This window comes from Scyliorhinus canicula, chromosome 12, assembly GCF_902713615.1.
Source record: "Scyliorhinus canicula chromosome 12, sScyCan1.1, whole genome shotgun sequence".
Lineage (NCBI taxonomy): Eukaryota > Metazoa > Chordata > Chondrichthyes > Carcharhiniformes > Scyliorhinidae > Scyliorhinus > Scyliorhinus canicula.
In genome coordinates this window covers 145,287,697-145,305,653 of record NC_052157.1, presented here as the reverse complement: position 1 = coordinate 145,305,653, position 17,957 = coordinate 145,287,697, and the positions used below count along the sequence as shown (strand labels likewise).

General features: G+C 47.4%; 1 protein-coding gene across 5 annotated transcripts in view; it reads right to left on the bottom strand.

The window, feature by feature from the left end:
- Window positions 1-17,957, bottom strand: part of LOC119974981 (nuclear pore membrane glycoprotein 210-like) — a 236,351-nt gene that overhangs the window by 130,630 nt on the left and 87,764 nt on the right. For 4 of the 5 annotated variants that reach the window (XM_038814382.1, XM_038814384.1, XM_038814386.1 and 1 more), the window contains exons 11-13: window positions 13,985-14,110; window positions 8,810-8,965; window positions 3,977-4,175 (exon numbers count right to left, since the gene is read on the bottom strand). In XM_038814382.1, the coding sequence (XP_038670310.1) occupies window positions 3,977-4,175; window positions 8,810-8,965; window positions 13,985-14,110 (481 nt within the window). The remainder of the gene's footprint in view (window positions 1-3,976; window positions 4,176-8,809; window positions 8,966-13,984; window positions 14,111-17,957) is intronic. The other variant, XM_038814383.1, reaches the window with a different exon arrangement.

Genomic DNA, 17,957 nt, shown 5'->3' with positions numbered 1-17,957 from the left:
TATAGTCCCTAGTCAAGGTGGTGTGTGGCACAGAGGGAAAATGCAGGCCATGGTGTTCTAATGCTGCCCCTGTGTATCTAGGTGGCAAAACTCATGGGATTGGAAGGTGCAGCTGATTTTATTACTGGACCAGTCAGGTCCCAGAGTGGAACCCAGTTGGACAGATCCTGGGCTAGATTCTCCACCCCGCCGCACCACATTTCTACCGTGACCCGCTGGCGGAATTCTCCGTTACACTGGCCGGTCAATGGGGTTTCACATTGTGGGGCAGCCCTGCGCAGTCGAGAAACCCCCGGGCGCTGGCAAAACGGAGAATCCCACCCCCTAATTTTCATTTTTGTTGAGATATGGATGAATAGAGTCAGAGAACTGCCAGTTAACAAAAGAACAAAACAGCGAGAAAAGATTAACTATAATCCACCAAAGGCTTTTTTAGTTGCCTTCACCAAGGATCCACATCAGGGTTTCAACCACTCCTGTTAGTATTCCTCTACACTGGCACACCACGTGCATTCAAGCTTCCACGCAATCTCTCAAGTATCCAGCCACGCCAACAGGACACTACTACTTCACAAACTACATTAAGGTGACACCAACCTGAGAATTACTTTGAATATCTGACTTCTCGCTTGCCAACTTCTCCTGGTCTGCACCTTGCAGCTCTGTCTTTAACTGGGTACCTCCTTCTGACCCTTTATTTAACTTCAGTGAGCAGCAACAAATTGTTCAGATTCTTGTTCCTTGTCCCTGTATTCAGTCGTCCTGGGGCTCCTCTTTCATTTCTGGTTTCTGAAACTTTCTGTTTATTTGGCTTCTGGGACTTGCTTTCTGCCCGTACCTTTTTTTCTCCTGCCCGTACTCGCAATTTCTGTGATCGCTGTTGTCTTCTGGATTATCTGGTTCTAACTGAACTCAAATGCTTCTGCCTCATTCCGTGTGAACCTCTGATTGCCAAGCAACAACTTAATTTTTTTAAAAGCCTGCAGTTGTTTTTATGTTGTAAACCCTTAATTACATTGTAGGCAAAGCTTAAAGTGAAACAACAGATCTGCCGGCACCTGTGTTCAACATGAAGTTAATCTAGAGTTTTAACTCAATAGAGAAACACAAATTAAACTTAAAGTTTATTCCGAATACACATAAACAAATATAATTATTTTAAAAATCTTTATTTCCATACACTTGTAGATGGTGCACAGTGCCACCATGATTGGATGGCACTGAAGGGAGTGAATGTTTAAAGTGGTCCTTGTACCGAAATTAATAAAAGCCTATGAACAGACAGAGCAAAATAATGATGAAGAGAATAGAATGTGAGCCATCGCCTCAAGGGTAATGAAATTCAAAGAGTGGATGGTCTGTGACAGTTGCAAACCTCTGGTTAGACTGGTTAGGCAGTTCAATTCACTCTACATGATAACACAAAACGATGAGGGCATTGAATATTGCAGAAGCTGCGGGCCCTGGCAATAGTACTGAAGATATGTATTACAAAACTTGCTGAGCCTTTAGCCAAACTGTTCCAGTGCAGTCACAACACCGGCATTTATCCGGCAATGTGGAAAATTGTCCACCTTGCCCTGTACACACACAAAAAGCAGGACAAATCACTTATTGTCACGAGTAGGCTTCAAATGAAGTTACTGTGAAAAGCCCCTAGTCGCCACATTCCGGCGCCTGTTTGGGGAGGCTATTACGGGAATCGATCCGTGCTGCTAGCTTGCCTTGATCTGCTTTCAAAGCCAGCGATTTAGCCCAGTGAGCTAAACAGCCCCTATTCAGTTCCTGACCTCATTACAGTCTTGATTCAAACATGGACAAAAGTGCTGAATTTCAACGGTGAGGTGAGAATAACTGGCCTTGACATCAAGTCATCATTTGATCAAGCATGGCATCAAGGAGCTCGACCAAAACTGGAGTCAATGGGAATCAGGGAGAAAACTTTCCATTGGTTGGAATTATACCTCACAAAGGAAGATGATTGTAGTTGTTTTTTTTTAAAATAATTTTTATTGAAGAAATTTTTCAAAATACAAACATTTTAACCCCCCCTACATTTACATTTAAATTATAACAAAACAAAGTCAAACCCCCCTACTTAACAAGAAAAAGAAAAAAGTCCCCCCCCCCCCCTACTCGCGCCGGCGAACCGACAGTCAGACCAACTTATCATTTCTAGCAGCGTCCTCGGGCAGGCCTTGCCCGTGCCACCACCGCTACCGTACTTCCTTCGTCTTTGTCCCCCCTCCCCCCCCCCCCCCTCCTCCCCCCTCCCTCCCCTCCCCTCCCGGGTTGCTGCTGTCACGGCCTCAGTTTCTATCTCTGATCCAAGAGGTCTAGGAAGGGTTGCCATCGCCTGACTGATTGTAGTTGTTGAAGGTCAGTCATCTCAGTTCTAGGACATCACTGCAGGAGTTCCTCAGGGAACCTAGGTCCTAGGTCCAACCATCTTCAGCTGCTTCATCAATGACTTTTCCTCCATCATAAGATCAGAAGTGGGGATGGTTGCTGATGATTGCACAATGTTCAGCACCATTTACAACTCCTCAGATACCGAAGCAGTCCATGCCCAAATGCAGCCAGACCTGCAAAATATCCAGGTTTGGCTGACAAGTGGCAAGGAACATTCGTGCCACACAAGTGCCAGGAAATGACCACAGAACATAGAACAGTACAGCACAGAACAGGCCCTTCGGCCCTCAATGTTGTGCCGAGCAATGATCACCCTACTCAAACCCACGTATCCACCCTATACCCGTAACCCAACAACCCCCCCCCTTAACCTTACTTTTTACACTACGGGCAATTTAGCATGGCCAATCCACCTAACCCGCACATCTTTGGACCATCTCCAGCAACAAAGAATTGAACCATCGTCCCTTGATATTCAATGGCATTACCATCACGGAATCCTCCACTATCAACATCCTGAGGGGTTACCAATGACCAGTAATTGAACTGGATCAGCCATATAAATACTGTGGCTAAAATAGTAAGTCAAAGGCTAGGAAACCTGCAATGAGTAACTCATCTCCTGACTTCCCAAAGCCTGTCCACCATATTTTATGGAATACTCTCCACTTGGCTCGATGTGTGTAGCTCCAACAACACTCAAGAAGCTTGATACTATCTAGGACAAAGCACCTGCTTGACTGGTACACCATCCACAAACATTCACGGCACACAGCGGCAGCAGTGTGTAGCAGCTGCAAGATGCACTGCAGGAACTCATCAAGCCTTCTCAGACAGGGGGCGCAATTCAATCATTGCAATGCGCCAGGTGCGGATCTGGGCATGCTGGGTAAATAGCGGGAAAGGTCAAAATCGAGATTTGCACCAGGCGCGAACTAGTTTGCAATTTAGCCGGCCAGATCTCGCACAAAAATGGTGAGCATACCATTAACCCGCATTTGCATTCATTTCATTCTCATTAGCGAGACTGAAGTGGAATGCAGCAATCTCCCAGGAATTACCCGACTCGTTAGCGAGAAATCACGAGGGCGTCCTTTTTAAAAACATAAAACTGGCACGATGGCTTCTCTGGAGAAGTGAGGTGGTGAGTAGCCGTTTCCATTTTCCAGCATGCAGCTCAGGGGCACCGGAGCTGCTGCCCCAGTGCTTGGGGGAAGCGAGGGACCCCTCAGGGGTTGGGTTTGGTTGGGGGGATGAAGCATTCCAGGTCAGGGTTGCCCCTGGGCCAAGGTGGTGAGAGGCTTTACATCTGTGAGGCCTTCAAGCCATCTATAAATATTGTGGAGATCTGTAATAGGGGCAAGCTGCAGCCTATCTGTCACACCAAACACTTCCAGTACACAGCCTTTGCTGTGCCTTCAATACTGAAATTTAATTTCACTCCTTGAGCCTTGGGTAATTGTTTTAAAGTTTAACTATTTAAATAATATTAATATATAATAAATACAAAATATCCAGTTTACAGTTACTAAGTATAAAATTAAACAATGCTTTTCTATTGTACCTTGAATTACTTTGAATACCCCTTGCTTGTCCGTCTCCACTGCCAAGTTCATTAATGAGCAGTCATTCACTGGAACTGTTTCCATGTCATCTGTATCCAATAGTCCATAAACCATAATAGGTAAATCAAGGGTCTGACCAACCTCTATTTCTACCCGGGATCGGACAAACTCTATGCTGACTGGCCTCACAACATTGACCTAAGAATCAACCAGAATATTAACATAAACTGAAATGCATATAACTCATTCATATAACACATTGGGAAGACATTTTTCAGTCTGAGCCCAGGCACACCTTTAAACAGAAGGGAAAATAGGTGGGTTACTTTACAGACACATGTCAAATATTCCAAAGTATGTGGTGCCCAGACAATCCAGTGCAGTGATTTACAAAGCCTGAAGAAAATCTCAAGTTACTTTGGAAAGCAGAATAGTGGGCCATATTGTTTTACCTACCTCTTATCAAAATATCATTAGTTTTTATTACAAAACTAAACTTTAGGAAAATTCTCTGCTTCTTGTAGAAAATTTAATGCCTGTTTTATTCCATTGATAAACCATGCGGCGCTCCCTCCAAACTGGCGTCATTGTGACGCGCGCCCTTGCAACAGCGTTGGTGTGTCACCAGCCGGCCCAACTGTGATGCTCCGCCCCCAATGGGCCGAGTTCCCGACAGTGCAGACCACATGTGGTCACACAAATTGTGAACCCGGCGTGGCGGTTACGGACTGTGTCCAGCGCCGCCACACTCGGCCGGGATCCATGCCGCTGGCCGGGGGGGGGGGGGGGGGGGGGGGGGGGGGCTTCTGCGAGGGCTGGGGTGACTGATGGGTTGTGGCCAGGGGGTGGGCTGTGGGGTCGCGGATGGCGGGTTGGGTCTGTGCACGGACGGTGCCATGTTGTCCGGTGCGACCACTGCAGGTTGGCAGCCATGCGCATGCGTGGCCCGGGACCCGGCGATTCTCTGGCCGTTTTCAGGGCGGGAGGCGGGTGTTTCACTCGGCGCCGGTGCTAGCCCCTCACCGGTCCCGGAATCGGTGAGGGTTTGACACCGATTTTATGATCGTAAATGACCACACATGTTCCACTGACGCCAGCACTTAGCCGCTGAAACGGAGAATCTAGCCCATTCACTTTAAAACTGGTTAGTGATACCTCTCAGGAAACAAAGAAAAAATGCAGCATTGTAGTACAATCAGTGCCATGCCTCCACCTGAGTTACGATGGAACAGACTTCAAGAACCCTAAAGCAAAGAATTTGCTGTTTTGAGATAGACATGGAGATGTCCTGTGGCACACCCTGAAAGAGTGTTCAGAATCATCAAAGTCTGCTCTTTGCTGACACAACTTTGCCACTTAGAAGAACCAAGCTAGAGCCAGTTGCAGAGGAAGATGTGGCAACGCTGGGACAGTAGGCAAAAAAACACAAGCATGAGGAAGAACAAAATCTTATCATTACAGCAGCTCATCAAGGGCGCTTTGGCTTACCAGATAGCTGTATTATGGTGAGAATAGGTAGGAATGCACTTAAGGTAACACGAGGAGATTGTTGCAGGGTGAAGTGCAGTTAATAACGTTGTAAAGATGATTATTTTTTTAAAACATACGTTGTACAGAATTTGTTTAGTGATTAATGGACATATTATGGGTTGGATTTTTGCTGCGATCGTTGGTAGCTTAAGTAGGGAAATTTCCTGACTTGGCAGAGCCAACGTTGTTTAAAGAGTCACAAATATCACGGTTGTTGCTCTAATGAAGTAAAATAAAGTTCGAATCATCTAACGTGCTGAGGGGCAGCACGGTAGCATGGTGGTTAGCATAAATGCTTCACAGCTCCAGGGTCCCAGGTTCGATTCCCGGCTGGGTCACTGTCTGTGTGGAGTCTGCACGTCCTCCCCCTGTGTGCGTGGGTTTCCTCCGGGTGCTCCGGTTTCCTCCCACAGTCCAAAGATGTGCGGGTTAGGTGGATTGGCCATGCTAAATTGCCGTAGTGTCCTAAAAAAGTAAGGTTAAGGGGGGGGTTATTGGGTTACGGGTATAGGGTGGATACGTGGGTTTGAGTAGGGTGATCATGGCTCGGCACAACATCGAGGGCTGAAGGGCCTGTTCTGTGCTGTACTGTTCTATGTTCTAACGTGGCATTTACTATATTAAAATATCTCCCATTCAAACTCTTGTAATAATCACCATTATTGTCACAAGTAGGTTTACATTAACGCTGCAAAATGAAGTTACTGTGAAAAGTCCCCAGTCGCCACACTCCGGCGCCTGTTTGGTTACACTGAGGGAGAATTCAGAATATCCAATTCACCTAACAAGCACATCTTTCGGGACTTGTGGGAGGAAACGGAGCACCCGGAGGAAACCTACGCGGACACAGGGATAATGTGCAGACTCCACACAAGCAGTTACACAAGCCGGGAATTGAATCCGGGTCCTGGCGCTGTGAAACAACAGTGCTAACCATTGGGCTACCGTGCCGCTTCCTCTTTAAATCTCAAGTGATTATTCCCTTATAAAAGCAACTCTATTCATAACCCTAATTCTTTAATAACCTCTTTCAGCGTTTAAATTGTGAACTTAGAACCCCCCCACCCCCCGAGATAATTGTAGCTTTTGGAAATCAACCAAGCATTAATAAAGGAACCTTAGCGGAATGTCAAAAAACAGTCACTGAAACTACTTGAACAGTTATTTTATCTCTTACAGACTGACACCTATTGTCTTGTTTTTTCTTAATTTAAAAGGGTTAGGCATTTAGAAAACTTCAGGCCATGGCATTTGAAGACACCTTATCCATCCTTCTACTCCATCAATTTGTGACTCTCACATTGTAGGTTAAGGCTCTTGCAACATCCAAAATTTGGTCTGTTATAACTCAGCACTGAGTTCAATTGGCCATGTTGGGATTGGGTTTTCCTCATGTGTGAATCACGATTTGCTCCCTTCCCCTTGCGGAAATTACTGAATCTGATAGAAATGGGGGCAGGATTTCCGAATCCAGGTCATGACTGCCATTTTAAAAACTCTGCCAAGTTGTTATGATCCAGTGAAATTCCGATTCTTTTGGGTTCATTTGAGAGTCCCCTTATTGTGTTTGGGTTCACAGGGTGAAGGAGTGGCAGAACAGTAGGCATGCTGTCATCCTGAGAAGCATCATACAGCTCTGCCATGGTGACAATACCACTGGTATATAGCAGCACTTCATCAGCCGCACTGATTTGTGTGACAACAGACGATACAAGTGCTTAGCACAGTGGGCTAAACAGCTGGCTTGTAATGCAGAACAATGCCAGCTGCGCGGGTTCAATTCCCATACCAGCCTCCCCGAACGGACGCCGGAATGTGTGACTAGGGGCTTTTCACAGTAACTTCATTGAAGCCTACTTGTGACTTGTAAGTGATTATTATTATATTATATTATTATATTTTAACATTGTTGTTCCCAAACTTAGCACGTTGTAAGTAATTGACGAGCCCACAGGCTGCATGTCCTTAATAAGTGTAGCTCTGAGAGATGCTACCACTTGCGCCTGATACTCTTGAAGAGGGGCTCAAATGTAATCTGAGTAGAGTTCACTATATGCTGTTTGGAAGACTGTAGTGACTGATGCCATACATCATATGTCATACACAAGTTAGTTTCTGTAGTGGTATATCTACACATGCACTTCGACCATAACTGACAATCCACAGCACTAGTTAATTCTTGGTACTTAGCTCCTGCTTTTGTAAGCTGAGTCCTGGATGTTCTCAACTTTGTGCGTTTCACCTGGCTCTGTCCTCGTCTCTTATCTATGTGGGTGGTCCATTAATCAATACTGACTCCTCCAAGTCACTACCTATCGTGGTATCAATTTCTGAGTGCCATTATGCACTAGCTTGTCCAGCAAGAGGAAAAGGCAGCATTATTCAGTACCGAAAGGTTCTGTACATCTGCATCTGGGGCAAGAATAGTTTGTCCAATGTTATGACGCATCAATTGGGCACAGGAAAGGACATCAATTGTGAAAGCAGTGGCATTATTTGGAAGTGGGAGCAGGAGGAGGTCCATTGATGGGTTCCACGATGACTGGATCAGAAGAATTTGAAATTGGGGGGGGGGGGGGGGGGGGGGGGAATCAACTATTGTGATGAAAGCCTGAGCTGACAATGGCAGGTAAACTGTGAATAGGAGTCTCGCCTTAGCAGCTGAGGTTAGGTCTCTGAATTCTGCCTGCACTGCTTCCAGGCCCGAGGAGCTAAAGTTCTGGAAATTACTACCATTTCCCTTTTGGGACCTTCTTCTCCCAAATGATGTAAATGGAACACTCTTCGATTGCCTTACTTCCTTCACTAAAATCTCTAGGGCATTACTATTGAATCTTAGTGCTCTCTCTCATTATTTTATGTTTCATGTTTTATCGAACAGCGTTCAGTTAATCCCCACAATGAACATTGCACCTCTTGAGAGATGCAGGTCAACCAGATGTATACCAATCATTCCAAAGTGCCTGCCTTTACCCACTTCTACAAACAAGGTGTACAATTACTAGCATATGTTGTGCTGACAGCTCCGGCAACAAATTCAAATGAGGCAAAAAGCTTTGAGTGAATGCCGAGCATTGTTGAAAGCCCTTTAAGAAATGACTTGGGAAAGTGGAAATAAATAAAAACAAACTGAAAATTTTGTGCGAACAGAGAACAAGAGCCTATATTTTCCAATCAGCATTACCTGACAGCAGTGCTAACTCAAGTTATTTTAAATGGGTTAATCTCAACCTTAAAATAACACATTGAAAAATCAGAGTTTTGGTATTAAATAGTTACAGAGACCATTATTTATAACTTACTCGCATTTTGCCATAGTGAATTGGATTATCCACATCCCAAGCCTGTATGATGCTGAAGCCTCGGTTATCACCAGTTGCTATCACACCTTTTACTGTCACTAGAGCAACACTTTCATTACATGATGACCATGTAAAGTTCCCACTTCCACCTATAACCTGTGGAAAACAAAGGTACGTTTAAGACATTTCATAAAATATACTTGTGCAGTCCATGCTTTAAAACAAGCTCTAGATATTATTCTAACCGTGTGTTACTCTGGGGTACCCCGGTCCTGGTTCGTCTTGGGAACCCCAGTTCAGGAACCCCTGGTGGTACATTTTACAAGCTTCAGTAAGTAAATCAAGGTGTACATCATGGTAGCACTTCCACTGTGCTAAATGGGACAGATTTCAAACAGATGTAGCAACTCAAGACTGGGCAACCATGAGGCACTGTAAGCCATCCGCAGCAGTAGAACTGTATTCACCCACAATGTGTAACCTCATGGACCAGCATAACCACCACTCTACATGACCACCAAGGCAGAGGATCAAGCCTGGTTCAATGAAGAGTGCATGCCAAGAGCAACACCAGGCACATCTAAAAATGAAGTGTTAACCTGGTGAAGCCACAACACAGGACTACTTACGTGTCAAACAGCAGAAGCAGAAAATGAAACAGAGCTAAGCGATCCCACAATCAACAGATCAGATTTAAGTTCTGCTGTCCTGCCACATCCAGCTGTGAATGGTGATAGACAATTAAATAACTCATTGGAGGAGATTCCACAATTATCCTAATCTCCAATGATGGGGGAGCCCAGCACATCAGTGCAAAAGACAAGGATGAGGCATTTGCTATAATTGTCAGACAGAAGTGCTGTGGATGATCTTTCTTGGCCTCCTACGGAGGTCCCTGCACCACATATATTAAAAAATGGCACTAAATACTTCAAAAGCTATGAGCCCTGACAATTTTCTTGCAATGTAGTGAAGACTTGTGCTCCGGGTCTCGCTGGGCGCCTAGCCAAACTCTTCCAGTACAGATAAGACACTGGCATCCAACTGGCAATGTGGAAAATTTATCAGGGATACCTTGTAAACAAACAGGAAAAATCCACGCAGCAAATTACCGCCCCATCAGTCTACTCTTGATCCTCACTAAAGTGATGGAAGTGGTCATCAACAGTGCGATGAAGCAGCGCTTGCTTAGCAATAGCCTGCTCAATGACAGCCAGCTTCAGTTCCACCAGGGCCGCACAGCTCATTATAATCTTGGGCTCAAACATGGACAAAAGAGATGAACTCCTGAGCTGAGATAGAGTGAGTGCACTTGACATCAAGGCAGCATTTGATCAAGTGAGGCATCAAAGAACTTCAGCAATACTGGAGCCAATGGGAATTGGGGAGAACACTCTCTGCTAGTTGAAGTCATACCTCACAAAGGAAGATGGTTGTGGTTGTTGGAGGTCAATCATCTCAGTTCCAGGATGTCACTGCAGGAGTTCCTCAGGGAGATATCCTAGGCCTAATCATCTTCAGCTGCTTAAACATTGACCTTACCTCCAACAACATAAGGTCAGAAATGATGATTGCACAATGTTCAGCACCATTCGGGACTCATCAGATACTAACACAGACCATGCTTCAGGAGGGATAGAGAGGGAGGTAGAAGGGGTGGAGGAGTTGCATTACTCGTCAGAGATGATATCACAGCTGTGATTAAGGAGGGCACGATAGAGGATTCGAGCACTGAGGCAATATGGGTGGAGCTAAGAAATAGGAAGGGTGCAGTAACATTGTTGGGACTTTACTACAGGCCTCCCAAAAGTGAGCATGAAGTAGAGGTACAAATATGCAGACAGATTATAGAAAAATGTAGGAGCAATAGGGTGGTTGTGATGGGAGATTTTAACTTCCCCAACATCGAATGGGATTCGTGTAGCGTTGGAGGCGTAGATGGAGCAGAGTTTGTAAGGAGCATCCAGGAGTTTTTTAGAGCAGTATGTAAATAGTCCAACTCGGGAAGGGGCCATACAGGACCTGGTATTGGGGAATGATCCCGGCCAGATGGTTGATGTTTCAGTCGGTGATTACTTTGGGAATAGTGATCACAATTCCGTAAGTTTTAGAATACTCTAGGTCAAGGACAAGAGTGGTCCGAAAGGAAGAGTGCTAAAGTGGGGAAAGGCAGAGTATAACAAAATTCGGCAGGAGCTAGGGAATGTGGATTGGGAGCAGCTGTTTAAGGGTAAATCCACATTTAAAATGTGGGAGTCTTTTAAGGAAAGGTTGATTATAGTGCAGGACAGACATGTTCCTGTGAAAATGAGAGATAGAAATGGCAAGATTAGGGAACCATGGATGACGGGTGAAATTGTGAGACTAGCTAAGATGAAAAAGGAAGCATATGTAAGATCGAGGCGACTCAAAACTGATGAAGCTTTGGAGGAATATCGGGAAAGTAGGACGAATCTCAAACACGCAATAAAAAGGGCTAAAAGGGGTCATGAAATATCTTTGGCTAACAGGGTTAAGGAAAATCCCAAAGCCTTTTATTCATATGTAAGGAGCAAGAGGGTAACTAGAGAAAGGATTGGCCCACTCAAAGACAAGAGAGGGAATTTATGCGTGGACTCAGAGGAAATGGGTGAGATTCTTAATGAGTACTTTGCATCGGTATTCACAAAGGAGAGGGACAAGACGGATGTTGAGGCTAGGGATGGATGTTTAATACTCTAGGTCAAGTTGTCATACGGAAAGGGGAAGTTTTGGGTATTCTAAAAGACATTAAGGTGGACAAGTCCCCAGGACCGGATGGGATCTATCCCAGGTTACTGAGGGAAGCGAGGGTCGAAATAGCTGGGGCCTTAACAGATATCTTTGCAGCATCATTGAGCACGGGTGAGGTCCCGGAGGACTGGAGAATTGCTAATGTTGTCCCTTTGTTTAAGAAGGGTAGCAGGGAAAATCCAGGGAATTACAGACCTGTGAGCTTGACGTCAGTGGTAGGCAAACTGTTGGAGAAGATACTGAGGAATAGGATCTATTCACATCTGGAAGAAAATAGACTTATCAGTGATAGGCAGCATGGTTTTGTGCAGGGAAGGTCATGTCTTACAAACCTAATAGAATTCTTTGAGGAAGTGACAAAGTTAATTGATGAGGGAAGGGCTGTAGATGTCATATACATGGACTTTAGTAAGGCATTTGATAAGGTTTCCCATGGCAGGTTGATGGCAAAAGTGAAGTTGTATGGGGTTCAGGGTGTACTAGCTAGATGGATAAAGAACTGGCTGGGCAACAGGAGCAGAGAGTAGTGGTGGAAGGGAGTGTCTCAGAATGGAGAAGGGTGATTAGTGGTGTTCCACAGGGATCCATGCTCAGACCACTGTTGCTTGTGATCTACATAAATGACCTGGAGGATGGTATAGGTGGTCTGATTAGCAAGTTTGCAGATGATACTAAGATTGGTGGAGTTGCAGATAGCGAGGAGGACTGTCAGAGAATACAACAAAATATAGATAGATTGGAGAGTTGGGCAGAGAAATGGCAGATGGAGTTCAATCCAGCAAATGCGAGGTGATGCATTTTGGAAGCTCAAATTCAAGAGCGGACTATATGGTCAATGGAAGGGTCCTGGGGAAAATTGATGTGCAGAGAGATCTGGGAGTTCAGGTCCATTGTACCCTGAAGGTGGCAACGCAGGTTGATAGAGTCGTCAAGAAGGCATACAGCATGCTTGCCTTCATCGGACGGGGTATTGAGTACAAGAGTAGGCAGGTCATGTTACAGTTGTATAGGACTTTGGTTAGGCCACATTTGGAATACTGCGTGCAGTTCTGGTCGCCACATTACCAGAAGGATGTGGATGCTTTGGAGAGGGTGCAGAGGAGGTTCACCAGGATGTTGCCTGGTATGGAGGGTGCTAGCTATGAAGAAAGGTTGAGTAGATTAGGATTGTTTTCGTTGGAAAGACGGAGGTTGAGGGGGGACCTGATTGAGGTATACAAAATCATGAGAGGTATGGACAGGGTGGATAGCAACAAGCTTTTTCCAAGAGTGGGGGTGTCAGTTACAAGGGGTCACGATTTCAAGGTGAGAGGGGGAACGTTTAAGGGAGATGTGCGTGGAAAGTTTTTTACACAGAGGGTGGTGGGTGCCTGGAACGCTTTACCAGCGGAGGTGGTAGAGGCGGGCACAATAGCATCATTTAAGAGGCATCTAGACAGGTATATGAACGGGCGGCAACAGAGGGAAGTAGACCTTGGGAAATAGGAGACAGGTTTAGATAAAGGATCTGGATCGGCGCAGGCTGGGAGGGCCGAAGGACCTGTTCCTGTGCTGTAATTTTCTTTGTTCTTTGTTTCTATGTCCAAATGAAAGAAGGCATGAAAATTATCCAGCCTTGGGCTGACAAGTGGCAAGTAATATCCCCACCATACAAGTGGCAGGCATTGACCATCTCCAAGAAGAAAGAATCTAACCATCAGCCATTACACTTAATGGCATCACCATCACTGAATCTCCCATTATCAAAATTGAGCAGAAATTCAACTGGACTAGCCATACAAATACTGTAGCTACAAGAGTATGTCAGAGGTGAGCAATCCTGCGACAACCAACTCACCTCCTGACTCTCCAAAACCTATCCCCAAGGCTCAAGTCAGGAGTGTAATGAAATACTCTCCACTTTCCTGGATGAATGCAGCTCCAACAACACTCTGCCTGTTTGACTGCTATCCATTCCACAAACATTCAATTCCTCCACCACGAATGAATAGTAGCAGGATGTACGATCTACAAGATGCACTGCAGGAACTCACCATGGCTCCTTGGACAGCACATTCTGAACTTATAACCATTATCATTTAGAAGAATATGGGCAGCAGATATCTGGGAACACCACAATCTGGAAGTTCCCCTTCAAGCCACTCACCATCCTGACTTAGAAATATATCGCCGTTGCTTCGCTGTCGATGGGTCAAAATTCTGGAACTCCCTAACAGCACTGTGGGAGTACCTACGCCACATGAACTGCAGCGGTTCAAGACGACAGCTGACCACCATCTTCACAAAGACAATTAGGGATAGACAATGAATGCTAGCCTAGCTATAGAAGCCTATATCCTGTAAACGAATAAAAAATTTTAAAAATAAAATCACATCATAAACTGATTCGCAGAGGTCACTCACTACCTGAATTAGGTGCCGATAACTTCGGGGTTTGGGATGCCATGGAAACACAAGGATTTTAGGCTTCAGGATTATTGGTTCATAAATCATTACTTCTTGTTGGTTGGTGATGGGAATCAGCAGGCTCTATAACAAGATAAAGGAAATATAAAGATGAACGATAGTTTGCAACATCAAGGCAAAAGGGCCTAAGACAGAGCCCGAATATCAGAAAAGGGGAGGCGGGGGTGGCGTGATTTGGTGCCTACTGTTGGAACCAACAATTCTACGGACATGTGCTTGTAGGATTAGAATAGCGGTTTTAATATACTCACAAAAGAGCCAGCCGGTTAGCCATTGAACTTTCGGTGAACTGGCCGGCTGACCATGTGGCACTGAGCTTTTATACAGGAGCTTCCGGGGGAGGAGTCCTGGGCAGAGCCAAGGGAGAAGCCCCATACAACTCGAGCATTCCCAGAGCTACTCCCCCTGGAGGACAGGTAGTACAACTGCACTTACAATACAGACACATGTATATACAGATTACAATCCGGTGTGAATCACATTCACCACATTCACCCCCTGTGAAAAATCGAGTCCAGCGGAGGTGGTGGCTCACAGATTTAGTCTGTCCGGTGGATGAATTGTTCTTTTCGATCTGCGGAGCACCAGGGTTGCAGACTCTTGCGGTGGCTGGGTGGGTGTTGAGAGCTGGGGTACGATGGCAGACTCTGGGGTGGGTCCCGTCCGAACTTTATATACCTCTGGCTCGACCGGAGACTGGGGGCGCTGGGGGTGGGCTGGTTCTGGCTCGTGGAAACGGTGGGGTGAGCTTGCGGAATCGGGGGCGCGAGGAGGCGGCAGCACAGGGAACGGGGTAAGGGGTTCCTCAGCGGGGGTAGGGGAGGGGCTGGATCCAGCGGGTGCCAGGTCCCGAAGGGATACTGTGTCCTGGCGACTGTCCGGGAACTCCACGAATGCGTACTGGGGGTTGGAATGGAGGAGGTGCACCTTTTCATCAAGGGGGTCAGTTTTGTGCCCCCTGACGTGCTTCCTCAGGAGGACCAGGCCTGGTGTCCTCAGCCACGACGTAAGTAAGACTCCCGTGGAAGTGCCCCTAGAAAAAATGAAGAGTCGCTCGTGAGGGGTTTGATTTGTAGCTGTACAGAGGAGGGATCCGATTGCGTGGAGCGCGTCTGGGAGGACTTCTTGCCATTGGGAGACTTGGAGTTTTCTAGACCAGAGGGTCAGCAGGACGGTCTTCCAGACCGTCGCGTTCGCCCTCTCCACCTGCCCATTACACCTGGGGTTGTAACTGGTAGTCCTGCTCGAGGCGATGCCCTTGTCGAGCAGGTACTGACGCAGCTCATCGCTGATAAAGGACGAACCCCGGTCGCTGTGCACGTAGCTGGGGAAACCGAACAGGGTGAAGACACTATGCAGGGCCCTAATGACTGTGTGGGAGGTCATATCAGGGCATGGAATGGCAAAAGGGAATCGGGAGAACTCGTCGATGATGTTGAGGAAATAAATGTTCTTGTTAGTGGAGGGGAGTGGCCCTTTGAAATCGATCGCAAGGCGTTCAAAGGGCCTAGAAGCCTTGACCAGGTGGGCCCTGTCTGGTCTATAGAAGTGCCGTTTGCACTCTGCACAGATCGGGCAGTCCCTGGTGACCGCTTTTACCTCCTCGTTGGAGAAAGGCAGGTTTTGGGCTCTGATGTAGTGGGCGAGCCGGGTGACCCCTGGATGGCAGAGGTCAACGTGGATGGCTTTCAGACGGCTGATCTGCGCGCTGGCGCATGTCCCGCGGGATAGGGCATCCGAGGGCTCGTTAAGCTTCCCTGGACGATATTTAATATCGTAACTATCGGTGGAGAGTTCGATCCTCCAGGAGGAAATGGAAGAGGCGGCCATCGGCCTCAAATGCCGTGTAGTGGCGGTCCTCCGGGCGGAATGGGAGCTGGTGGTATGTAGACTTCAGATCCACCGTGGAAAATAGCCGATATTGGGCGATCTGATTAACTATGTCTGCAATTCTGGGGAGGGGATACGCGTCTAGGAGCGTAAAGCGATTTATGGTCTGGCTATAGTCGATGACCATGCGAAATCTTTTCCCGGTCTTGACGACCACCACCTGAGCTCTCCAGGGACTATTACTGGCCTCTATGATCCCCTCACTGAGCAGCCGTCGGACCTCCGATCGGATAAAGACCCTATCCTGTAGGCTGTATCGCCTGCTGCGAGTAGCTACTGGCTTGCAATCTGGAGTGAGATTGGCGAAGAGCGGAGGGGGGGGGGGGGAGATGCGCAGCGTGGTTAGGCTGCAGGTAGTGAGTGGGGGCAGGAGCCCGCCGAAGCTGAGGGTGAGGCTCTTGAGGTTGCACTGGAAATCCAGGCCTAATAAGAGTGGCGCGCAGAGGTCGGGCAGGACATAAAGTTTAAATTTAGAATAACTAGCGCCTCGAATTGTGAGCGTAGCAACGGTGCGTCCTTGGATTTGGACTGAGTGGGAGCTCGAAGCGAGGGCGATAGTTTGGCTCACCGGAAAAATAGAAAGCGAACAGCGTCTTACCAGCTCTGGATGTATAAAGCTCTCGGTGCTTCCGGAGTCAAAGAGGCATGGTGTGCTGTACCCGTTAATCTGGACCTCCGCCATCGAACTTCGTAGGTGCTTGGGGCGGGATTGATCCAGGGTGACTGCGCTGAGTTGCAGGTAGTCGGCGGTTCGATCAGCTGTGCTGGAGTGGCCCCGTGATGACTGCCCTCTGAGTTCGTAGTCGTCGAGGTGAGTTTCAGAGTTTGAATAGGATGGATCCCAAGATGGCAGCCCCCATGAGTCACACATGGCGGCCGCATGGAGGAGGATTGCCAAGATGGCTGCCCCCATGAGTCGCACATGGCCGGCCGCATGGAGGAGGATTGCCAAGATGGCCGCCCCCATGAGTCGCACATGTCGGGTGGGGGCGGAGTCGGCATACAGGCTGCAGCATTTCGGGGCCTGCAGGCCTGTGAATTCAGGGAACGGGTGCTTTGAGCCGTGGGAGGGTTAGAGGCTGAGGCTTTCTTCGCCAGACACACTCTGGCATAGTGTCCTTTTCGCCCGCAGCTGCTGCAGGTCGCGTTACGGGCCGGGCAGTGCTGTCGTGGGTGCTGGCTTTGGCCACAGAAATGGCAGGCTGAAGCAGCCGAGTAGCTGACTGGGGCAGCACAGTAACTGGCTTTGGCAGCGCGGTCGCTGGGGGGCCGTGCGGCACAGGCTTGGGGGGACTACTGGTCGGGGGTCCACGATGAGGTCGCGGGGTCCGCGGGAAACGAGGTGAGGCTGCGGAAGGAAACTTCCATAGTGGTAGCAGCCTCCACAGTAGTGTCTAAGTCCTGGGCCCCCTTTTCTAGCAGTCTTTGGCGCACATAGTTAGACCTAAGGCCCGCCACAAAAACGTCCCGCACAGCAAGCTCCCTATGTTCCGCCGCGGTAACGGCTTGATAATTACAGTCATTGGAAAGATTGTTCAATCCCCTTACAAATTCGGTTAGCGTTTCTGTAGGCCGCTGACGGCGGGTCTTAAAGACGTGGCGTGCATAAACCTCGTTAATGGGCATAACGTACATTTTGTCCAATATTGCCAGTGCTGCGGTGTAAGAACCGGCCGGATTTAGCTGTGTGGATATTCTGTGGCTTACCCTCGCATGCAGTAGGCTGAGGTTTTGTTCCCCCATTGTTCCGGCGGTGCTGGCTTCTGCCATAGAGGCTTTAAAACATCTCAGCCAGTGGGAAAAAAATTCCTTAGCCTCTGCATCCTCTGGGTCGAGTTCTAGGCGTCCGGGCTTGAGGGCTGCTTCCATGATTTCTTCGACTGTTTCCTGAGTATATTAAATTGTTGGAACCAACAATTCTACGGACACGTGCTTGTAGGATTAGAATAGCGGTTTTAATATACTCACAACAGAGCCAGCCGGTTAGCCATTGAACCTTCGGTGAATTGGCCGGCTGACC